This window comes from Aptenodytes patagonicus, chromosome 2 (genome assembly GCF_965638725.1).
Source record: "Aptenodytes patagonicus chromosome 2, bAptPat1.pri.cur, whole genome shotgun sequence".
NCBI lineage: Eukaryota > Metazoa > Chordata > Aves > Sphenisciformes > Spheniscidae > Aptenodytes > Aptenodytes patagonicus.
In genome coordinates this window covers 81,839,993-81,866,031 of record NC_134950.1, presented here as the reverse complement: position 1 = coordinate 81,866,031, position 26,039 = coordinate 81,839,993, and the positions used below count along the sequence as shown (strand labels likewise).

Below are 26,039 nucleotides of genomic sequence, written 5' to 3'. Positions count from 1 at the left end.
TCTTCTGGACTTTGGCTAAGAGAAAGATAAATAAAAGTTTTCCTGGTTCTCTGTTCTCTCAGTTCCCTCTTCTAGTGGCAATAAACTTAAATTGCCTTGGCTAAGATCTATATGTAATTTTCCTTATGAACTATATCTATACAGTTATATCTTTGAAAAGGTTGATTATAACCTTTTTCAAAATTTATAGCCAGTTTTTAAATTTAATTGTCGTTATCTGTGAAACGCCTTCTTAGAAAAGATGATTTACATTTAGTGCGTAAAATAACCTGTTGAACATAGTAGATGCATGGCCTCCGATAAGCTACTCCAGAAGATACAACTTGGTACAGCAAGATCTTCATAGCAAGCATTCCCATAGACTCGTCTAAGAATCCTTCATCTGATGTCTGCACGACTAGTAATTAGTACTGAGACCCAAAATCCATCTTCCAGCTGGAACCAGCTGAATGCTTTCAGTACCAGTTTCTCCTTAGTTTTAAAGTCAAAATGAGATTGCAAGATACTTTCATGCGCTTCAGTTTGTTCTACGTAAGGGTGAAAAACTTCAACCTGCAAATAGATATGATCAGTCTGATGTAGCTATTTTTCTCTTTCTATGTAGCATCCAACACAACCTAAAGTGATCTGCAAATGGGGAGACAAAATGCCTACTCTGAATGCATCACAACCTTAAAAGCAAGGAGGAAATAAGATACTATGAACGCAAGTGATTGCGTAAAAGAATATTCAACACTGACCTGATTAGTTCCTTATTTCCCCTTCTCTCCCAAGAGTCAGTCTATGGATGCTAAACTGTTGAGTTGGACTATTGAGTTGTTGGATTCACAGCTATCTTCCAATCCATATACAGCAGGATGGGTCCCACTATTCGTGGTGAATCACTGGTATGCCCAGTCTGGTCCCTTCCCACAGGAAGGGTCCTGTGGGCAGCTGTTGACACACAAATGATTTAGGGGGCAGTCGAGGCACCTCTGAGGCTGTTCCAAACTTGCATATTTTGCTTGGATACCTAATTCGGTCAGGGCTTTCAGGGTAAGGTGGCAAATTACCTCAGTGACCAGCTCCTTACTATAGTCTTAAAGGGCACGTAATGCATACATGCTCAAAAAATATGTTCACAGTCATATGGAGAAGAGGTAGCTCTATAATGGAAGCTACCTCAGGTAAAAGATTTATTTTTTTATCACTTCCCCTTGCAAAGTCAAGGGAATGGATCATCTTCTTAGACCCCACATAAATCTAGCTCCAGGTCATCCGCAGCAAAAGTAACGGGAAGTGAATTGCCAGTGCCCTTTCATAATTGCAAATCCTTAATTAAGGAAGGGTACAAGGAGGCACTTAAAATGCCAACCTCAGCAAGTAGCAGACTCCACTACTTGTGAGAATAAATTATAACTCATCAGAACAGAATTGGGTTTTTTCATTAATGTAGTTGGTAATATTCAGAGACTTAAAATTAGATAAAAGGCGTTGTTCTAGGGTGGAAGACGCTTGTCTTACTCCTCAAAACCGTGTGTGAGGTACAAAACCTTTGAAGACTGTGTCAGGCTTACTGGGCAGTGACGTTTTGCTTGATTCTGCCTTGACTTACAATCAGTTTAGCAGAAGGTAGAACAGCTAATTTAGTCTGGTGATCCCTTCACTCTCTTACTGTGAAGGTTTAATTTCCAGTTAGTGAAACCAGACCCCACTTTTTGGCTCTTGGGAGAATATGTAGGTTTTTATTTGGATTTGGAGCTCGCCTGTTACTATGGCAGTTTATTGAGCAAAAGCTCGTGTGCAGTGTCAAGTGGATTTTAAATAGAGAAAAAAGGGCTTAAAGAATATTTCTGGGCATCTCAACTATTGCTGAATACCAACTTACCATGATGTTTATGCGAGTTTACTTTTAATTAGCAAGAACCTAGAGTGAATAGAAAGTAGTGTATACATACACATTTTTAAGCATTTTGCTAGACAGGGCTCTTATGTTTGCTGCTTTTGTATTTTTTTCTGCTTTTCCAGTTTATGACTAGTTCTTGAAGCCCAAAGTACTGTTTTGTTGCCACCAAAGCACTCTTTTCTGCTTCATTTCCAAAATAGGACTTCACAAAAAAGCAACATATTGTCTTGCGTAAGAACTAAATCAGACCTTGAAGGGGAAAGATTTGCATCCTGATTCTCTACTTCTATATCATGCACATCATTTACACCTGTCTAGATAAATGTAAAAAAAGGCAACCACCTTGTTTTTTGTACTGACTAAAACCAGCAAAATACTAGGTATTTCAGGAATAGTAGATGTGCCAATAAAGCTTACCAAGAACAGGTCATAGAGAAGTGAGTATAAATATCTTTATGAAGGTCTTTATTCCTTTAAATACGGTATTACTTTTCATAAAGGCATTCAGAACAGAATTCAAACAAAGACTGTTTTCCCTTTAAAGCAGCAATTCTTAAATGAAAAAATGAACAGTATTCTTATTTCTGCTGGTTTGGGGTCTTTTTTGGTCTGTAGCTAAAGTCTGTCAGTTTCTGCCTGTTTATCACATACAAGTTATTTTAAGGTGTGGGGGGTTTTTATTGATATGCTAAGCAAAATTTTGCATAACTGTCTTTGCATGCAGTTCCATATAAAATAATTAAAACTTGAAATTCTATAACTGAAACAGTCTCCCCATAGAGGTAATTAATTGTAAGGGGAAACCAAAAAATGTAGGTTGATTCCTGTTAATTACACCTCTCCTTCAGAACACAGAATGCTAAAGAAAGCCTTGAGCAAGTGGTGTTCTTGCTGCTTATAGTTATAAATGTCTGAGTCTACGTTCGTAAGGTCTTCAGCAGCTTCCTCCCACCACCACTTGCTTTGGCTTTTGATAGTGTAGTGTTCATATTTGTAACCTCGTGTCTACGATGATGATAGTCTTTCTCTGTGTTGGTTCAAGACTTGATAGCCATAAAGGCAAAACTGAATTTTTCCCCTCAGGGTTAGGTGTGGGCCCAGGCTACTGTCACTACAGGAAGGAAAGTAAGAAGGAGTAGGGTTGGACTCTAGAGAAGAGGATGTATGTTGGCAAGAGGAGAGAGAGGAGGAGGCAGGCTTGCTCTTACAGCTGCTCCTGGGAGGACATAGCGCAAAATTAAAGACCACTGCTTCTTCAGAGCAGCCTATTGCCCTCTGGCTTCCCCCCGCACTCATAGCTGCCCAGCAGCAGCAGGCTCTTGGCGCAGCACAAAAATCAAATGTGCTTTTCCAGCAAATATACAAATATATATGAGGAAATGAAAAGCAGGGTCTCTTTTGCCCCCAGCAATTTCTTGCCTGCTTTCTGTGTGGCACATCTGCAGTGGCCCTGATCCTTGCGGCTGTGCTCAGAAAGCTTTGGGTCTTGATTGCTCTTCCTTTTCTTTGGCACATTATGAATTTTAACAGAAGGGTTTTTTTTAAATTCCAGTAGATCTCCTGGTGAGTTGCACCATTAAACTTGTTTCTGTGCAAAAATGGTAGTATTCTGTAACTTTGTATAGTAAAATATTTACGAAATAAAAAATGGCCAGGATAATACCATACTTCTGTATCAGGTTATGAAGGAAGTCTTTTGGCTTGTAGTACCAACTAGCCTAGACAATACATTCTCCTTCATTACACTAAAGATCACAGAAAGAGTTCGGGGTTTGTTCTCTCAATGTGTATCTATCTACAGTGATAGTCTTAGCGTAAATCAGAACCTATTTTCTGCTATTGGCTTTTATTAATTTTATTTTGAAGGCAGAAATCTGAAGCCCAAGCCCTAAAAAAATACATGTAATACTCCTTCATTCCACATGTGGTTCACAGCCTAAATAAGCCTAGATCATAATGAGCTGCTCAGTTTTTAGGCTTAGCTCTGAGAAATTTTCAACGTTGCTGTGACTACTTGTTGTGTATTCAAGGCTATATTCCCACTGCAAAAGTCTGCAGGTGTCATTCAGCCCCATTTACAATGTAGTCTTATTTTTTTTTCTTGACAGAAACAGCTTTATTAAGCGCACCAATGCTGTGAAATGTTTTGGTGGGTTGTTTGTAAAAGGAAATCTATTCAATCTTTTTTGCAGTAAGTGTTAATTATTAGTCATTTGCTTTTTTTGTAGGAGTTCTCTGGAATCTATCCTCCTGTGATGCACTGAAAATGCCAATCATCCAGGATGCCCTCGCAGTGTTGACCAATGCAGTGATCATCCCTCACTCTGGATGGGAAAACTCTCCGCTCCAGGATGATCATAAAATACAACTCCATTCGTCACAGGTGCTGCGCAATGCCACTGGGTGCCTAAGGTGAGTACTGCGAAACATTTGCTTTGCCTTAATCATCTTGCTTTGGCTTGAATTGTTATTTCTCATTCTTAGGCATCTGCAAAGTAAATAATTGGTTTGTGTGTCAGCAAAGACAATGCCTTTCAGTGCTGTAAACTTAAAGCTGTAAATTAATTGGAAAACAAGCTTCAGGCCATTCAAAAAACAATCTCTAGAGGCGCTGCTGTGGGTTTTCCATATTTCTTTTCTTAACAGCTTTGGCCAATCTTCTCATCCAAGCTTGTATATTACAGATGTTTTTCTCCTTGTAGATTGGTCCCAGTTCCCAGTTGCTTAAGTGAAATCAATATGTTCTCACTATTACACCCAATTTAATCAGCACAAAAAGTAATGAAGATGCTCAAAGAAGTAACATGCCTTACGGGTTCCAGATGCCATTGCTGGAGTTATGATAAATAAATAAAGTAGATTTTTTCTGCTCTGTGAAAATGAGGAATGGATTTCAATAAGAGACCAATCAATTTAACATTGTGCAACTAGAATACTTAAACAGATCCTTAACAAGTATGGTATTTATTTATATTTGTATGCCAAACTTGTATGTGCAGCACCAAGGTGCACTTATATAAATATGTGCAACATGATCTGTCCGTTCCTAAAAATCACTATAGATGTGAGAATGAAAATATGATGAGTAAGAAGAGTTTCAGTTCTGATAAAGCCTTACGAAAGGATTGAGTCATAGCAATTTCTGAATTCCAATCCATATCATTTTGTTGAAATATTTTAACAAATTAGGCAAGTTCTTTTAAGCATTTTTTTTTCTCCTTGTATATTGGAGATTCTGTAATCGTATCTGAGAGACATGAAAATCGATTAGTTAATATTTTTACATACATCACAGAAAAATTGTTAGGTGAATAGTATGTATCAGTAATACAATCTAAGTTGTATGCAGCATTCAAAGCAGATACCCATCAAAGAGCTAAATAAAAAAACCAACATTGATTGGGAGGCAAAGTAAAATAGCAGTATTTTTTACATATCTATAGCAAGCACCTTTTTCTCTTTGTGCTGTTTCATCAAATTAACTGTCTCCCTTTCAGAAGTAATATCTGAAAAGTTTAAGGGAAAAAGTGATAATTATTGACAGTTTATATGTAATCAGAAGAGAATGAAATATAGAAGGTAGTAACTTCCATATTGCAAATATACTTGTATTGGACTTAAATGCAAGTATGTATATGTGAATACCAGCTATGTTGGGATATGTGACTGAAGCTAGGAATTTGTATCTGAGTTGTATTGATTTTGAAAAGAGTCTGGTAGTATAATTGTGTTGCATTACGTTCAAATCACTAGAAAAAAAGTTGCTCAAATCATTGTGACAGAAGTCATTCCATAAAGACATGTACCGTGTTATACTTTTCACACTTCCGATGTTTAACCTGTCTCAGTTAAAAAGCTGCTTCTGAAAGAAGTGTCCATTATTAATTTGGGGCTTCACGGTGCCTCTTACCTGAACGGGCATGTTCAGCGTTGGTCTCCCCACACCATAAGCTCTATCTTCCTGTTAATTTTTCCCAACTGCTTCTCAGGGACTGACGTCCGTCCCTGATCCTGCAAACCTCAATTCATCCTACCTCATAGTTGATGGATTCGTTGCACATTGGTCTTGAAATCTTTCTTCTTTTTTTTTTTTTGGTGAGTGTATGTGCACGCCCATTTGCAAACTGATGTGAGCTTACTGTAGCCTGCACGCTGGGTCAACTTGAGGACATGTGGCCACATGAGAATGGTATGTTGCCTGATGAAATACACAGTGCTTTGCAGCAAGGCTTACTACCAAGTGCTTGATGGTACACTGTCATAGCAGAATGGCTTCTGGTCAGCTCATGCAAAATAAGCTCATATCTGCCTGCAAAAGACTGTGCGTATTATAACTCTTGAATCCTTCCCAGGTAGCTGTAATAATTCGAATGGCTGTCCTGAGCAGGTTGGTCTTCCTTCTAAATCCAGGCCCTTCAACCATAGTATGGCCTTTTAATATCTTTCTGATCTCAAACCCTCCTTATTTCCCAGATGCACCTTTCTCTCCTCTCTAACTGCTTCAGATATTTATTTGGCCTTCATCCATCTTCTTTAGATAATTTCATCCCACGTAGTCTGTGTGGATGCTCTTTGGCAGAGCCAGAACATTTGGAGAGGGTTGAACTTACTTTTGCTTCACACCAGCAGGAGCTTTCTTGTTTACCTTTCCCCAGTCGCTGTTAAAAATCTCTCCCTCTCTGAACAAAATGTCAAGTTTGAGTTTGTGCAAGGAAGAGGAGTGTAAGTTGACCTCCGAAATGGTGACTGGATTCTTGTGTTGTATTCAGCTAAGATAATGGGACTGTAGGATGGAGGAAATAGTGAATGCCAGAAAGAAGAGATTAGAAAGCTCTGTGTTTTACTGGAGATGACTGGAGTAGCGCATGCTCTGTGCAGGTAGTACCTTAGCTAGCGTTCCTCAAATACCCACCACTCCCAATGAACCGAACAGCTCTCACACTCTCCACTTGTGACTAGTTACAAGCCTCGTATTTCCATTTCAAGATCTCACTGGATGGGGAGGTAATGAAAAGCAAGAAGATGTAATGGCATTGCTGGCTGAGACATGGCTGTGCTTACCTGGTAAATGGAAAGTCCATTGTCATCTTCCATGGGAGAATTTCTTCTAAGACTCTGGTTTGGTTGTGCTTCGCTGTTTTCTTTTTCTCTTTTTGTTTGAGTTGTTTTGAAGTTGATTTGAAGGGACACCGGTCAGTATCAGTTGCATCAGGATTATCAGTGACGGTGCTCAGTATCATAGGAAAAGTAGCTGTCTTCAGAATACTTGACAAATGTTTCTAAATCTCTGATGTTGACAAGTTTTAGAGACATCAGGTTGTATGACGTAAGGTTTAATGCTAACAAATATGCTAGGAGGCTTCTTTTTTTTTCAGTCTTCTGTGCCTTTGGCTTTTTGATGCATCCACTGTTGAAAGCTTTAAATAATATCTGATAGGTGCTGTAATACAATACATTCCATATACAATACTAATAAATAGTTTGCAATGGCCATTATTTAGGAATAGCCAGATCTTTGTTTTGTGTTTTTCACTACAGTATATGAATTATTATTCTTTCTGCTGATCTTCCCTTTTCTCAGTTTCTTGATGAGAGTTTCTTACGGTTTTTTAATTTAGAAGTTGGCTATTAGCTACAATTTTTAGTACTCTTTTCTGCTTATTCATTATCATTCTTGAGCAAGTTCTTAATACATTTAAAATTATGCTATGTGGGACCAGTACTGCAACTCCAGTCGCACAGTAATCCAGCTGAAATCAGTATGAAATCATGTGAAAAACAGCAGCAAAATCGGACCTTCTTTTCCTGTTACTTTCTTCTTTCCTGAAATAGGTTATTTACAAACTCCACTTCGAATACTTTTGTGATTTGGGGGGGGGGGGGGAGCTTTAATACAATATTGTACTAATTAATTTCACATAACTTGAATACTTTGAAATGGTTTAGATAATTCAAAGCTCTAAATACTGCGTTATACCTATGACTTATAAATTTATTCTTAGTGCTCATCTTTCATAAATTGCCAGACCTCAGTGTGACGTGCTAGAGTAATCACCCAATTTATTTGCCTCCCCACTGAGATACTACTACTTTACTTCATTAAGCTCTGTGAAAGTTTGAATTTTTTCCTTTTGGATTTCAGCTGTGACTTCTTTATTTGTGTTAGGGAAATACTGTATCTTTGGTTTATAGTTTCTGATTCATTTAGACTTATTAGGGAAAGTCAAGTGAAAACTTAATTTTGAATCCCAGTTATTTATAGGGGGGTTTACAATCCCTAATCTGAAATTTAGAAATCAAGAGGAGACATGTTGTACAATGTTGTCTTAATCTGAAGTGTCAAGCTTACTTATCACCAAACTAGATCTCCGTCCAAAGACTATCCGACAAAATCCCAGACAAAATCTTTTCAAGAGTTTTTGTCCTGATATACAGTCTGGAGCCTTGTTTTTTCCTAGGAATTTTAAGATGAATTTAAGTTAATAGAATCTCATCTGAGGACTTTAAGGAATTTTAAGATTCTACTGCTTTAAGATTCTGATCTGGTTTTAGATTCAAAATCATAAAATGCTGTGGTTTTCTTTCTTCCATGTTCTATTTAATTTTTCATCTTACAGTGAACGTACGGGGCAATTGTGAAAATCAAAGATCTATTAAAATATGTGTCTTCCCACCCCATTAGTTGATTAGAAATTGTGTGGGAGAGTAACTCAGGAATTTTTTGTTTATAAAGCCCCATACCTTTCAGATTTTCATACTTCATACTTTCATCCTTGTCAAACCTTTCACAAAATACCATGAATTATTTTTCAACTGAAAAAAATACGTAGCAAGCTCTCAGAGTAGAAAAGCAAAGGGGAAAAGTGCTTTTAAAACATGAATTGAATGTAACTGACCCCGCAGTATTTTGTGGATAGATCAACTTTTGGAAGGAACAAATTACCTTGTTAAAACAGTTTGTGTTAACCATGATGCCTGAATATCACATGTTTTTAACTGTTTTGTGGATGAATGATCTGTTCCACAGACATTTACAGCTAATGCATTTATCCCACTGTCTTATTTCTGCTCCAGTTCTCTTCTAAGCATCCAAAGTCTGTTGATTCCTATTCGTAGGACCTTCTATAATCTGTTTTGAATATAACATTCTGCTGCATACTGACAAAAGAAAACATGGGAGCAGCATAAAATAAATAGCACAGACTGTATATCCATCATCTGTTTAGTTTCTTAAGAAATATACATATATATGACGAAACATTCTTTTATATATATATGAAACATGTTTCTTAAGAACTAAACTGATACATGTACATATGTGCATGTGTATATGTGTATACACATATAGACATAAAAGGGCTGATTACTGAAGCTAAAATATGTTTCTGTCTTTATGGACTGGTGCAAGCTCTGAATATCTTCAGTTGGGTATAAATGGAGCTGGCTTCTTACAGTAGGACCGGGACCTTGGCTGCTGATTTTATGATTCTCCTCCTATCAGCAGAACAGTCGTGTTTTGTCCATCACCATGTATGCTGTAGTGGATCTAGAGATGTTGGGCTTGCCAGCCCGTCTCAGTATCTCCCTTGCTTTTTCTGGAGCCCAGGAGCTCTTCTCAGGCTGACCTTGCAATCTTGTGCATCAGATAACAAGAAAGCCCATGCTCCATTAAGAAGCTTGTCAGAATCCAAAGTTAGAACAAAACGCATATTAATTGTGTGTTTCCACTGGCAGCCTACTCAAGGGAGGGACTTCTACTACAAACGGTTCCAGCAAGCAAGAGGCATGGGAGCGAGACAACTACCTAGAGGGATACTGAGGCAGGGTTATCCACTTGTAGAGAGTAAGCTGTCCAAATCCAAACCCACAATTTTTCCTCCTCTTAGCCTCCTCAAATCCAGTCTTATCCTGGAGAGAAGGGTAGTCACCACTGTTCTTGTCTTTTTAATACATTTTGAGCTATTAAAATTACAAAGCTGGTGTAATTCATATCCAAGGACCATCAGATCAGTAGATTTGATGCCAATTATCTAGCTACATTCTATGAATGTATTGCGGTGAAACACGTTATATTTTACATAGTCTACAGAGTTACACACCATGTGTTAAATCTCATTTGGCCACAACTAGGATGTTGAATCAGGTTAGAGAGTTCATAAACTCCAGGGTTCTACTGGCTATACTGGTGTGTGTTGTTAAACACTCTCCTGACAGCTCTCCTCAGCTTGGGAATTTCTCTAGGACCTGGAGATGGAAGTAAATGCAGAGGAAAGCCTTGTCAAGAAGCTAAGGAAAAGCTTAGTTTTAATGTCTGGTTCTGTGAAGTTCAATCCCTTTTCACTAAAACTTAAATCCTTATTAAAATTATACCATTTATGCTCCTGGGTCCCAGCAACAACAAGCTGTGGAGGAACTGAGGGGGTAATGTCAATTCTCCATTATTTTGAAGAAACCGAGAAGGATTCCTGACATGTACCGTATGAATGACTACCAGATAATTTCCAATTTAATATAAATGAAGGTATCTTGATCACAACTTCTACATCTTGTCTTTGCAGTTAAAGCTGCATGGCATATTGCTTACTTTTAAATATATTAGCTCAGAAGTTCTGTATTACTTGTACGCGATGAATTCTAGAAAACTGTCTTTAATAACCTTGATAATGCCTCCCAGAGTACCATACGGGAACATAGTTCACAGGAGAGAAAATGAGCTGAACTGCTGTTTCTTGTCTTTTAAAACAAGATAGAAAGGAGTAAACTCGTAAGTTGCATTTACCTAATGGCAGGCATTTTAATCAGTGAGTAGGTGTCTATATAAGAGCCTGGTTTTTAGAAGCTTTGAGTATTTCTAGACTATCACTGACTTACAGCTCTGAAAATCATTTGTAGTTTTGATGTTGTTGGTGAGTTTAAGTGTCAAATTTCAGGCACCTCAATTCAAAAGTTTCAGACAGGCTGCTTTCATGAACATGAACTATGCAAAATTTATTTTTAAAAAGGCCTAAAACTTTCACTAGCTCATGTATAAAAATGAGCTGGTCTTCCAATCACAAACCAAAATGGGAAAAATCACGGGAAATTAATAAGAGTCAGTCTGCTGTGGAAAATGTATTTCACCTTTTCAAGAAGTTGAAAGGTCCAGTCTCGAAAAAAGTCACAAACCGGTCGTGAGAGGCCACAATGATTGCATCCCAGTTAAGCATAAAGTTTCAGAGGCAAATTTCTGCAAGATACGAAAGAGATTGTTCCTTACTGAATGCTGCGATCGTTCAGAAATGTAGCTGAAATAAAAATCTAATGTTAAGATTCGGGGGGGGGACGACAGGGGAGGAGGGGGAGGGAGATTTTAGTATGAATAGATCAGTGTCCTCTGATTGCTGCTGTAATATTTTTATTCAGAAGATACTCGAGGGAAAAGTACCAACAGAATTAAATGTGTAGCTGTGTCAGATACTTAAGCACCCCACTTTTTCTTCACAGTGCAGTTACTCCCACTTTGCATATTCATGAACAAACTTATAAGGTTTATACAAGGTCATACTGTATTAATTATAGCAGTGGTATTCAAATAGCACTCTGAAGTTTAATGCTTTTTCAGCATTTCTGGTAAAAGCATTACTTCAACCTATCAAATTGATGCTAAAAATTCCACATAGCTCTGGAAGTTCATTATGGGCTCAAGCTGATCAAAATCTCAACCAGAAATTTTGTTTTTAAACTGATGTTATGGAATGTCTTTTGTATTCTCCTTTGGTCTGAAAAATAGTACAGCATAATTCCAGACACTTTTTGCTCTCCTATACTTAAGACATGTGACAAGCTTTGGTGGCGTACTTCCTTCCTCCATCATTTTGTCTGATAAGAGGTATTGGGCTGCTCTGCCTAAATCTGCCTTCAAACACAGAAGGAACTCCCAATGTATTGATTTTGCACTGAGAGAGCCAAAAAGTGATCTGTCAACATCCATCTTCAAAATATTATTTAAGTGATCCCTGGGCAAACGAGGAAACTCATTCATATTTCAATGGGGCTTCATGTTTGGATACAAATTAGAAATATTGGACCTATATGTCAGAGTCTGATAATTTAGGACCTAGCTGAAATTTAGTTCCTATTCTTCAACTAGGATCTTTTATTCTCTTTAACATGAATGTATGTGGTTTTTTTAGGGAAAAAACCCAACAACTTAACTGGGTGCCATACAGTTATAAGTATTTACTTGTTGCTGTGGCAGGAGTGTGTTCTTCCTGTAATTTACTAATTTACTGTTGCTGGAAATTATACACGCACATATGAAAAGAATGAATGTGCCTCAGTACCTCTGCTTTCATGTTATGATATTCTTAGGCTCAGCAGCGATGACGAAACTATCAACTGCTGCCTCTTAGGCTGAATGGCTTATGGTGTACCCTAGCCTTGGATTAGGGATGTGTTGAATATCTCAAGTATGTTTTGAATACTGACTATTTTCCCAGCTTTTGATGGTTTTAATTCCTTTCAGATTGAATGCCTGCTGTTAACTAGTGCCTAATGTGAAAATTAAATGGCCTCTCATATTTGCATGGTTAGGTAGTGTTAATTTACATGTCCTTCTGTCAGAAGCTTAAGCCATGTGGATGTGAATGCTCTGAAAAAAATGAAAGTTTGTTTTGTGAAGGGGCTTAGATTCTGTGGGGTTTTTTTCATTTCGGAACAGTTTTCCTTTATGGAATAGTGAGCGTTAGCTTGGCAGACACTGTAGTAAAGTATGATCTGAATCTTGGTGGCCTGCTGACTTGATTAGGGCTGACTCCAAGCCCAACTGACTACAGCGGGCCTCCTTCTCGCTGGCCAGCTGCAGAGCTGAGTATCACAGTGGCACAGCTGTTTTCTTTTGGGGAAGAGTCCCCAAGCCTGTGTGGCATGCATGTATTTTAGAAAGTGTCAGCGCGTCCATGTGGTCACTGTGTGGGAAGCTGAAGAGATGGAGCCAATTCTGTTCTCAACTATCTGGGCCCATTGGACAAAATCACAAGGGCCACAGGTGTCAGTGGGAACCAGAGTGTACCTCTGTTGTGGCTTTGCTGACTATCCAAAATCCTGGATAGTCCTTTTCGAATGGGTACTTTGAAAAACTGGTATAATCTGGCTCCACAGGAAATATTATTTGTCTCAGCATGAGAGAAAATCTGATTGTGACAATTCTGTTGCACCACTCATGGTCATGGTGACTGATGATAGAGGATGATGTTTTATTTACCCAAGGAAAACAAGAAACACAGTCATCCTCAATTCCACCACAGATACTGAAATAATATTCAGTAAGGTTGAGGTTCTTTGGTGCTAATCGCTTGATTTGTATATTAACTAGATTTTCTCCTCTTAAAACTGTTTGCATTTCTAGGCAATATGAAAAAGGAACATGTGAAAACACATGGCCCTGCATAGTGAAGAAAAGGCAGGGCATACTTGTGCAGCTTTCCCTCATTATCTTATGATAGACTGCTTCAAATCTGAAGAAACTTCCCCTAGGAGTGAGAAGATCATTTTGTCTCTTTGCTCAGTCTGAGGATTTTCAGTAGAGAGATCTGTGTGAAGCGCGCTGAGCTTGCTTCATCCTTCTGGATAAGCCGGCCAACATCACAGAGTAAACGTTTTATCACCCCCTTTCAGAATGTTTTGGGCATGTGAACTGTCTGACTTCAAGCACAAGCGTAATTAATGCCAGCAGCTCAAGTTGAGCCAGTGCTCAAGTCTTTTGCTGCGAGAAGGCTTTGATGGCATTCCGCATTTCTGCAAGTTGGTGAGCTACTGAGAGCTCGTGAGAAACGCTCTCCGGTAATATCCTTAGCGCTGAAGCCCTAAGACCTGCAGTCCCCACTAACCACACTTACAAACTTTTTTTACTTTTATCTGTTTTGGAAATATTTTCCCGGGAAGCCTCCTGATGAAGTGAGTAAATAAATAAAAATATGGCTCTTGGGGGGGGTGTTGAAATAGGCTACAGACTGCCAAGCCTGCTTAGCTTACAGTCCACTCACAATGTCTGAGCTGAAGGCTGAAAAGCAGCAGATCATTTCTGGATGTCATCTTTTGTGAAACTTTGCCCAGTGAGTGTTGAGCTTGTGTTCTTACTGTCACTACACATCTCCATAGAGGAGTTTTAGCACTTCCTAAGATTTTTCCTTGAGTAGAGAGGACGATCTAATGAGAACACTTTGAGAAGGGAAGATGAAGTCCATTACTTGCAATCAAATGGTTTTCTCCCTTTCTGAGAGGATTAGCAAAGTGGACAGTTAATTTGGGGGTAAATTGAGACTTTTATAAAGACTGAACTAAAAAGCATGTGATGCCCATCACTAATTCAGTTTCATCATTTTTATTCAATTTGCAAATTTCTCTGGATGTGATAAAAACTAACACTCTCACACATGGAGTGAGAGGGTTCAAAGCTAGGGCAAGGTGATGCAGATTTCCAGCTATAGCTCACTAATACGCGCACAGCCTTGCGGACACTGCCTCAGAAAGGCAACAACAGAACAGGACGAGAGGATTTTCCTGTCTTCTGCCAGCAAAGTCTGTGCGAAGTTTCTGTCTAATATGGCAGGCAGGGTGGAAGACTTCCCTCTTTAAAAATTAGTTAAACAAAGATACCAGAGGTTTGTGGGGTTTAGGGTTTTTTCCTATTGCCTTCCCTAAATTAGCTTCATATTGTATTTTCAAGTTCTGTATTACTGTTGAGAAAGTTTCCTTTGGAAAGAATGAACACATTCTATTTAAAAAAAAAAAAAAATCCTGTATTTTAACTGCATCTGCATGTACTATATAAAAACATTTAACATCTGCCTGATAGTATTTTTAGCTGGGATCGCACACTACATACAGAGGATTTCTGTGACAAAGTACTTCTGAAGTATTCATCCTAGTGTAGTGTTTTTACTTTCACAACTGAGTTCTTTTTGTCAGGTACTCATTTATTATAGTTAGTTGGTTACAGCTTCAGCATTTTCCCTTGAAGGACAGTAGCATTGTGATATGCCTCCTCCGCTTCCCCTGCTGTCATTCACCCATCTTTGTATCTGATTTACTATGCACAAAAGCACAATACTTGGAAAGTGTTTCAAAAGAGAGAGCATAATGGGGCACAATGTAGGTGTTGTGCATATACAAATGTGGGTGATTTTTTTTTTAATCCACTAACAAAGTAAAAATATATAATGAATTAGAAAATAAAAATATTTCATTTACATCAAAATACTCATTCAATTCCCTGGGTTCTTTTTATAGAATTAATTTGTGTTGAGGACCTTTTTCAGTAGACTGGTCGAATTGATTGATTTTGATTGATACCTGCTGTCTTTGGTTGCCAGACTTCATGCTAAGAGGGAGTGTCTTCTAATCTATGCAAATATGAGAAAATATGCACTATCATCTGTAGTTTCGGTAGTTACCCATGTGTTACAGTTAGCTGCTTGTGCTCACAGTCTGGTTGCACTCCAGGCTGCTCAGGCGAGCACTTGCAGTCAATGGGTAGACCTAAAGCTGCCTGGCCTTGGGCACAGCTTGTGACCTCAGAAGTATTTAGGTTTTGTAGCCCCACAGAAACGAGAGATCTCGTATTTAGTTAACAAACTGGGTGGGAGGCCTTTCTTTTTATAGGCCATGTGATAAAGGGGGCACGGCAGAGACGAATTACTCTGTTTACATTCACCTACAGCATGACCAAGTGGCAGAAACAAGCATTTACGAGTTTGCACGAATATTTGCTGTGCACAAGAGAATGATCAACCCCTGGGACAAATTTAAGAAGGAAGATGCAGCTTTATTAACTTCACACTAAGGATGGTGATGTAACTAGGGTGATGTCTTCTACGCTAGACATCATCTGTCTTGGAAACAGCATAGTCCTCCTTAGCCCACTCCTTGGCACAATCGTGTCACCCTTCCCTGTCACTAGGTTGCAGAGGTTACTGAGGACAAGAGCTCAGTACCAATCCCCACACAGGCACAGGATCCACCAGCAAAATCAGGTGGAGCATGGCTGCCGCTGGGATCACCAGCACTGAAACAGGGGAAAGGGAGATTCACGTGAATGATGAATTTTTCTGAACTGAAATTTTGCACAATTCACAGGAATGATGTGGGAATTTTTAATTCTTTTTACAGGAATAATGTGTTTGCTTTTTTTGTTTTGTTTTGGCTTTACTTTTGAGAGGACTGGTAATTTTGGTTTTGCCTTCAGTTAGATTGTAGAAAAGTGGACTAAAAGAGTCTTTGGGCACTGAAATAATCCCAGATTTTCCAGAATTTTTTTTTTTTTCATTGAGGGTTTTTTTGTTTGGGTTTTAATCAAGAAAACTGAGGTACCCAAAGTTAAGTAGGCAGCATCTCCACCTGGGAGGAGTTAAGGGAGATCAATCACATTCCTTTGATTATAAAAGCAATTTGTGACTTGTTTTAGGTGGCTTGCTTAACTAGGCACCTGAATTAAGTGCTGGTTGTGTAGATGCACGCTACTCCTGTATGTCACATTTCTGTATACATAGATGACCTTCTGTAAATAATCAGATTGTTTTACCATTTGCTCCTCCAAACCTATAGGTACTTTAAATACTTTGATATGATTATTTTCTAGAATGAAAATATATCATTACTTGTAAATACCTCAGAAAGAAAGATGTGTGTGCATCTGTGTGGGGGTTTGCATGTGTTTATATCGCTATACACTTTCTTTTTTTGGTACTGTTTCTGGACTGAATAACAGCAGTTGGTAGTATTTCTTTTCAGAAAGTAGAAAGTTACTTCATTAGCACAAACATTTTATTCTAGAAACGTGGCTCCACATATTGTAAAAACACATAGAAAGCATTAACCGATTAATTATGCTCCATAATTCTCCGACATATCTCTGTCTAGACTATAATGGATGCAGTATTGCTTCTGCCAGGGTTGCATTTTGCTTTACCTTCTTGCAGACATACTGCAATAAGTGTAATTACTAAATAGGGGCTAATTTATGTAAACAAATGTTAGTTTTTCATAGCATGAGCCCTATCATTATGTTTTATTGCTAGTGGATCTGTTATATAGTCAGCCATTCTTCAAGGGCTTGGGTAGATCATAATTATAAATTATCTTTATACTGTAAACTCGAAAGATTTAGAGTTTACAAAGTGAAAGTGTTGTAATCCCTAGATATGATGATTGTTTCCTCTCCTCCAAGTATGTGAGAACTTTAGTTGATCGTGCTTTAGCAAAGTAAATATATCTTACTTTGTAAGGGTACTCAAATTATTTTGTAGTTAGTACACGGAGAGTTTGGGGGATGTTAATGCAAACCACATCTTGCACTATCAGACATAATAGGTAAAAACAAATGTGCGAGAACTGGAATATTTTTAATACTTTGATAACTGTCATGTACTGGCCTTCATCTATCAAAAACCTTAGGGGTAGCTGCCACACAGTAAAAGTAATTGACTTCCATTGCTCCTTATAAGCCAAGCTAACCTAATGGCTCCCATTCTTAAATCGAGTGCAGGAATTTATTATGAGGGTAAGAGTTAAACTATCCACCAGTTTTCTTCTTGGTTTCCAATAATACCGACAGTACCTTTCCTTCCTTCCTTTCTCCCTCCCTCTCTCCTCCCTTCCTTAAGAAGGAGAAAGAAGAAGAAAGAAAAGACAGAAAGAAAAAAGGAAAAAAGAAAGAGAGAAGGAGATTGATCGTGTTTACAACGACATTTAATAACTGGAGGTTTTCTCGGTGCAGACATGCAGCGGTTTGGGGAATGTGACTCTTGGCAGGCATCTAAGCCTATTCATTCCTTTCCTGCTTAATCATTCATTTCACACTTATTCTTCTCTGTTGGAGGTCTGTCCTTGTGCTGTTTATTTTGTAAAGTTCATGTGTTCAGTAAAATAGAAATTATTTCCCTATCTTATCAATAATAAATACTTGTTAGTGCTTAAAATCTGTAGTGAGAAACAGAACAGTTTCCAGCAGGTGCCAGTCTGCAGTTTGCTCTGCTCTTTTCATAGTTCATGTGAAATTAATTTAGTGACCTCGGCACAATTCCTGCTACTGTCTCACTGAAAGCGATACTACTGTTGTCAGTCCTTGATACCCAGGCAGGAAACGGGAATGATGTTGGCAGTAGAACTGGAAGGCTGACTTGCAGCACTGGGTAGGTGTACCTGCAGCAGCTTCACGTCACCATGTTCAGCCAGCGGTACAGCCTATTGCATTCGGTATAAACCTCCTGCGGGCCTGGGCTATACATTTAGATTGTTACTCTCATCTGTAGTGGCATACTTTCCCTCTTAACTTTGGTTGTTCACAGTACCTGCCTATGCTTTGGTCATTCCTCCTGACAGCAGCACCAATGTATCCTGGCACTCACAAATTCAATGAATTTTGAAGCCTCTGTGCAGCTGCTTCATAGGAGAAGGGTGCTTACTGAATTTAAAAAAAAAAACTTGGTGAGAACTTGGGAACAAACCACCCTGTTGTACAGGAAGACTGGAAATTATGGCAGAAGACTCACTTGGGTAAACAGAAAGCTTCCTGAAGCACAAAAAGAGACCAAGGAGTGGAAACCAGAACAACAAAGGAGTATGGAAAGCCTTGGTTCTGCTCTTGGAGATAAAATGAGGAAGATCAAAGCCCGGCTGGAGCTAACTAGGGACACAAAGGGTCACAGCAGTGGATTTTACAGGCATATGTATCCTGAAAGCAGAAAGAAGTTGAGGGGAACGTGAGCCCATTGATGCATGGGGAAGACAGATTAGTGATGGACAAAAGGGAAAAGACTGAAGAACTCAACACCTTTTGTGCCTCGCTCTTACCAGGCAAACCTTGCTCTTAGAATCCTGTACATTTCAGCATGTTTTAGGAAGGAGAAGGAGAAGCCAGCAATGGGCAAGCAACAGGTTAAGGACTATTTGGAGAAAATAGACATATTCAGATCCATGAAACTGGATGGGATTTACCCAAGGGTACTGCAAGAGAAGCTGGTTGATACAGTTGTGAAGCACCTATCATGCTGGTGTTTGGGGGAGGTGTCTGAGGACTAGAGAAAGGCTAAAAATTTATCTGTCTTTGAGGAGAACAAAAAGGACAGTCTGGAGACCACCTTTACCTCAAACCCTGTGTCATGGTTTAACCTCAGTCGGCAACTGAGCACCACACAGCTGCTGGCTCACTCCCCCCGCCCCACCCCACCCACCTACCCCCCCCGGTGGGATGGGGGAGAGAATTGGAAGAGTAGAAGTGAGAAAAACCTGTGGGTTGAGATAAAAACAGTTTAATAATTGAAATATAATAATAATAATAATAATAGTAATAATAATAATAATGTAATAATAATAATAATAATAATGTACAAAGCAAGTGATGCACAATGCAATTGCTCACCACCCGCCGACCGATGCCCAGCCAGTCCCCGAGCAGCGGTCACCACCTCCCGGCCAACTCCCCCCAGTTTATGTACTGAGCATGACGTCACATGGTATGGAATGTCCCTTTGGCCAGTTTGGGTCAGCTGTCCTGGCTGTGCCCCCTCCCAGCTTCTCGCTGGCAGGGCATGGGAAGCTGAAAAGTCCTTGACCAGTGTAAGCACTGCTTAGCAACAACTAAAACATCGGTGTGTTACCAACATTATTCTCATCCTAAATCCAAAACCCAGCACTGTACCAGCTACTAGGAAGGAAATTAACTATATCCCTGCCGAAACCAGGACACCCTGGGAAAAAAATGGAGCATGAGTTTTTGGAATCCATTTCCAAACATGTGAAGGAGGAACAGTCAGCATGGATTTACCAGTGGCAAATCATGCTTAATGAGTGCGATTGCCTTCTATGATAAAGTGTCTGGCCACGTGGATGAATGGAGAACACTGATGCAATATGCCATCACTTTATTAAGTGTTTTATCAGTACAGGCTGGAAACCCTCTGGCTGAGCAGCACCCCTTTTGAAAAGGAACTGGGGTTTATAGGGGGCACCAAAATGAACATGAGCCAACAATGTGTTCTCATCATGAATAAGGGTATATCTGTGGCCAGCAGGTCCAGAGAAGATTTTCTCCCTTTTACTCGGTACTGGTGTGGCCCCATCCGCAATACCGTGTCCAGCTTTGGGCCCAGCCAGTTCAACAGAGATGTGCAGAAACTGGAGAGGGTGCAGGGAAGAGGTCACAAGTTTCAGCTTGGAAGGTTCAAACTGGTCATTATGCTTTACCTGGAAGGTAGTGCAGCACTGGAACAGAGAGGTGGTGGGATGTCCACCCTTTGATGTCTTCAAGGCTCTTTAACAAAACCACTGACCTTGTCTTGTGTTGATGATAGTCCTTACTCAGGCAGCAGGCTGAACTTGGGTGACTTCCCACACGTTCCTTCCAGCCAGCATTTCTGAGATTCTGTGAGTGACTCCAGAGTTTCAAGTCAAACCCCAGAAAATGAGGAATACAGAAATTGCAAGCTCTGAAACAAAATCTGGAAGAGAATGAAATTCCCTTACCTCCTTTCCCTTCTCAGGGCCGTTATTTCTCTTCCCTTGGATTGGTCATGGAGTACTTGCTGACAGAGATGAGCAGGTTAACAGAAAACCACCCCTTCTACAGTTTAACTTTGATTCACATCAAATAGGTCCATCCAGTGCGGTGGGTGCAGCATGAGTCCTATGGGGGTGAAAAGTGACAGTGTAGACAACATATCATGATCATTCTGTAAAAAGGGGTTGAATTACAGTTGCAGAGGCCAGCTTAATTTGGGTGTTACTTAAGTTTTCAGTGCTTGACTTTCTAACCATCCTGTTCTGTAAAGTATTTTATAGTTCATAATGATGAACTGATTAGCAATTGCAAGTATAATTACTTTCAAACGTCAGACAAACAGCTAGAGAAAGATTTGTATTTGAAACATCTTTTTTTAATTGCAGTAGTGTAGGTTAATGAGCGTTCATTTGGTTTCTCTTAATTTTTGTTAGGACTAATTTTAAATCATAGAATAGTTTATGAAGTAAATAAAGTTCTGTGAATTAGTAAGTGGTATTTTGATGGGATTTTAAATTGAAATGCATAGTTATGACATTGGACACACGTAATAACATGTTTATTTAAATAGACTCTGTTCCAAACACTGCAGAATTAAATAATCACCATGACTTGAAACACTAAGCAGACAGTTTGAACAGAAGGTATTTAAGTGGCATTTAATTCTCAAAGTAAGAATTCCTTTCAGACATACAGTAAAGGGAGATCTGCTCGTTGCTCTTTGCATAAATATCATTGCATAAATGCACTGGGATCACTCTAGAAAACTTAATGAAACTGACTGTGGAGTGACTGAAAACTCTCTGGAAATTAATTCTGAACTGTACTGTTTGTGTATTATAGTAGCATTATGAAACACACCGGACGTATCTGCTACTTGAATTCAATGGCAAAACTGCCTACTCCGTGGCAGTCCCCAGCTAGAGAGGGGGTCCTGCTGCCAAGCCCCCCAGGGAGACCCCCCTCGCTGACGGCAGAGGAGCGGGGCCAGGCTGCCCATGGAGTGGGCTGCTCTTCTCTTTGGGAGGGTGGACAGCGTGATGCACTCTTTGTGGAAAGACATTTTCAGCTTGTTTGTGTGGCAGCGCATTGCCTTGGTTGAATGAACTTTTATTTATCCCATAAGCAACGTGTATTTTTCTTTTAATTAAATTTCATTCTTTGCTGGCTGTCACACAGTGGAAGTCAAAAATACAGTGTGACAATGGAAAAGAGAGAAGTGGGATTAAAAAAACAGATCAGAAAGGCATTGATGAAGCAATTTTTCTGGAAGAAAATGGCTGAGTTTTTTTGTCAGTAACTACCACTTTTTCAGATGCATGTTTATGATGAAAAGAGGACAGACAATCTCAGAATTGCAGTTACAAGCTGCTGTTCATAATTTTTTACATCAAGATGAAATTGCAGTCAGAGAAAAGTATTGACCATTACATGCACAGTGTCTAAACTGCCGTTTGCAAGTCTCTAAAAGCAATTAAATCCCCTCAAAATTGAGATAAAGCTTCAAAATTCTATGCAAAATATTAATACTACATTTTTTGAAGGAATGGAAGTAGGGGAAACTCAGTGGATTTCTCCTTAATTCATTTTCCTAACTAATATGACTTTGGAACATTTAGGTGTTATTCGATCTCACTGATACGTCCATATTTTTCTGGAGTTCTCTGGACTTGTATACTGAAATATTTCCAGAACTCTGCTGTTAATTTCAGAGTGACTTCATCATTGGGCTAAATAAACCAAGTTGGTTGCATTTGATCTTTGAAGTAGTTTCAGAGTTTATGCTTGTTACTGCTGTTCTTTCTGGTTATTAATAGTAGCAATCAACTTCTCTGGCACCACAGGTTTTTTTGGCTGTCACACTTCGTTCGGTTAATGGGGTAGATTTCTAAAGCAAGTTTACAGTATGACAGGCTGCCTGAATATTCTGGGGCAGGTTGTAGTGCCACTCTTTGAATAGGGTTTGGGTTATAAATGTGTAAATTGAAGACCTAAGTGGTCTAAAGCAACTTACTGGGGAAAGGGGGAGGGAGGGATACTGAATGTTGTGAAATTATTGCCGTAAGAGGCTATAGCAAATGGCAAATGCAACTGTATGACATTTTGCCTTCTGAATTATAAATGTTAAACAGCTCAGTGTAATTAGGCATGTTCTGACAAAAGATTTCAGTGTACAGATTGCAATTCCAGCATTCACCTACATGCATTTGAGTGGCTTTGGCTGCAGTCGTCACAGCAGTACTGCTGGCTGGCAGAGGCAGTAGTTGGAGCAGCCCAGCACAGCCGCAAAAGGTGTGGGTAAACACTGGGGTTCGTGTTTTGCATCTGCCAGGGTGCTGCTTTCCATGGAGAGTCTCAGAGAGTCGGTGACATTCATGACAGTGGTGTTGTGTGGCTTAATACCATGATGCTGAGGGCAACATTTTAGGTAAAATGATCAGGCAAGAGTGCAGATATGGTTGGTGAGAAGTAGGCTTAAAGATTAAATTGAATCTGAGCATGGGTTACAACTTGGCTGTTGTACCAAGAGTTTTGTCTTAGGGACTTGTCTACGCAGTGGAAGAGCAGAAAGCAAAGAACTGCAGAATAGCTGTTTCTCAGTAATTCTCCCTGTGAATACCGTCAGGGTAGACCACGTGTCCCCGGAGGAAGTTAGTGCAGGATAAATACCGCATATGAAATTCAAATAACTTTTCCATAAGCTTCCTCCAGCAGAAGACTCCGTACAGTGCCTGCATGTTCCTGGTGTGTTCGGTGGCATCCATTGGTGCCAGTGTGTGTTTCTGGAGTGCAAGTGTACAGCTCTTCCCTTCATCTAAACACTGGTGTGGTCTCGTACAGCTAAGAAGTCTGTTCCCAGAGCTGTGCTCAGAGGGACGCTTACCTGCTGCCGGCATCCAAGGACGCAGGGAGAGACGCTTGTACCCAGCAAAGCCCAAGTTGTCATCTGATCCTGTTTACAGTGGGGGGAAGAGGAGAGGTTGATCCTTAGCTGAGGCCCCTCCAATACCTGTATCCCGCATGGCAGGGGAGGGTGGTGTGGGGCCCTCAGCGGCATAACATCCCATAGAACAAAATCTGCAGGATGGAGAGGAAAATACGGGACTGATGTGACCCTCCTGTGTATGCATACATAAAACTATAACAAGAGCTGATTTTAAACGTAACATAGCTATGGCTTTTGGTTTATTGAGGAGCTGAGATTCAGGGGATCTCAGATGGAGACTGTATACTTTGCACTTGCGGAGGCTGATGAATTTCAGCCTAGTCCAGTTAAGTATGCAGGTCTTAACATTCAGAATAACAGCCCTTTAACCAAAAGCGCTACTCAGTCTTGAGTGGCTTTAGGAGTGGAAAGAGGAGGCATATCAAGACCAGTATAGCAGATTTGAGAGAGTCGGCTACCTAATGAATTGTGTCAGGGAGCAGCAGGAGCAAGGCTGCACCCCAGGGTCAGCAGTCTGGGAGCTGAGGGTGGCTGTGACGTGGACAGGCAATGCCCTCACCAGCAGGCTCAGCCAGGGGAGCAGAGTTGGGGGACAGCAATGCGTCCTGTTGGCACTCCAGGGAGCATCAGGCAACAGCAGGGGATCGAACCAGGTCCAAGGCCGAGATAGGAAATCCAAACAAAGAGCCTGAAACAGGGCTGGGGACCAGCACTGCTGCAGCATCTCTGGGCCAGGGACAGGGCTCCGGGCTCGGCTGCAGTGGGGTCCTGGGCTGTGGGCAATGGTATGTAAAGCTGGCAGGTGAGTAGGTAGGTATGTAAAAAATGAGGTAAATCAAATAATACAGAAGTGGTAGGAATGACTGTAATCATAATTAATAAATTGCAGGGTAATTCTGCCTTTCTCAGTGCAGTGTCCGTAAATTAATCATCTCGTGCAAAACAGACAGGTAGTTTATCAGTTATGATCACATGAGCCTTCTGTATCCCTCCTGCTCTGGACAGAAAGATAACTCAAGCACAAGGAACTGGAACATTGCGATATTTGATTCATGCAGTTATCATCTTGATGGAGTGTCATTTTGCTAGAGCCACCTGTTCAGGAAGGAAAAAAAAATGCACTAATATTTGGTATTAGCATATTTATTTCAGCAAGATTTGGCAATGGAAATCAGCTCTGAGCTGGGGAATAAGCGCTGAGCTTCCTAAAGTTGTATTAAATAATTTGCATTCTTTTATACCCAATATAGGAAATTTTACTGTAATTGTGGGAATTGTGTTTTCACTGTACCGGCGGAAGATATGTTGTTGAGTAACTGAAAATTAACTGAGAATGGTAAAATAATAATTACAAAATTAGAATGAGTGCTTATTCATAAAAGAACAGACACCTTTATAAGCTGTAATTATCTTTTTGCTAATTTGGTCTCTGACTGGCACACAAAGCATACAAAGGATGAAACTCTTCCCAGGCATAACACCACTACAGTCCAAGCACTGTGTTAGAGGTGAAGTTTGTACTCTGGGCCTGTTGTAAAAGCAGGTCACGCGGGAACAAGTCTGACGGTGCTGAGTATCTGTCACTCAGGGAATGCTTATCTGTCAACTAAAGAATAATCACAACTGCAGAAAACCCTTAGTGTAGGAATAATTATCGAGAGATTGGGGATGTGAAGGTTGCCACAGCATCAGTTTAACTTTGTACTTGAAAACAGCTCTCAACTTTGGTTGTTCAGTTTTCATAATTCTTCCCCCACTCTTGTTTTGTTGTTGGTCAGTTGTGGGTTTGTAGAACACTCTGCCCCTTGGCCCAAAGAACATAGAGTAAAGCCCCTATGTAAGGTGAGCCTTGATGGAAATAGGATGCACAAAAATGATCATGAGATGAAGAACGCAATGGTTCTGCAGAAGCCTTTACTCAGTCAGATACACACAGCTCCTGCAAAGTCCATATTTTTTGGGGGGGAAAGGGTTGAGGGCGGGTTGTCCTATTCTTTCACTGCATACAAGTGTTTTGGTTCAATTTATAGGAAGAATCAGGATGAGGCAAATACAGTAACATGCTAAAGGTATACATTTGCAGGTGGGATGGTAAAATACCTGAAGGCAAGCATAATAGCACATTTCATGGCAAAGCAAATGACAAAGTGGAAGAAGAGAGCCTGCTATTCATGCAAGAGTTTCATGAGCATCTTGAGGCACCGATGGGAAGTTTGGATTTGGTGTGTAGTTTAACAGGAACAAGTTAATTGACTCAAAGGGTATGTGTTAAAATGGAAAGGGAAAAATGAAATCTCTGACAATAAGTAATCGCTGCCCCCTCAGCAATTGCTGTGACATACAACAGAGTCAGGCACCGAGACAGGGCAGTGTAGGGTTTTGTAAGAGGTTTGTTTCAGCAGAAGAGCCAAGTTGTCAGACACCATCCCTGGGGTATAAGCCAAAGGGGTAGAGAGCATTGACAATAGTGCTAGTAGCAGAGAGTGTGTGTTCATCGTTTTATATGGCATGGACTAGGTGGGGATAAGTAGGGTTGTGGTAGAGTGATTCCCTTCTTTTTTTACAGGTTATTTCGAGCAGCAATGATGCACAATGACTCATTAGGCTGAAGGGCACGCTAGAGGGTCAGTTCTTTCATCATCTCTCAGTATGCACATAAAGCCGTTTGGAGA

The 26,039-nt window shown here is 40.0% G+C and overlaps 1 protein-coding gene across 4 annotated transcripts in view; it reads left to right on the top strand.

Moving 5' to 3' along the window:
• CTNND2 (catenin delta 2) overlaps nucleotides 1-26,039 on the top strand; it is a 698,912-nt gene that overhangs the window by 554,683 nt on the left and 118,190 nt on the right. For all 4 annotated transcript variants that reach the window (XM_076330343.1, XM_076330344.1, XM_076330346.1 and 1 more), the window contains one exon: nucleotides 4,114-4,297. In XM_076330343.1, coding sequence (XP_076186458.1) covers nucleotides 4,114-4,297 — 184 coding nt within the window. The remainder of the gene's footprint in view (nucleotides 1-4,113; nucleotides 4,298-26,039) is intronic.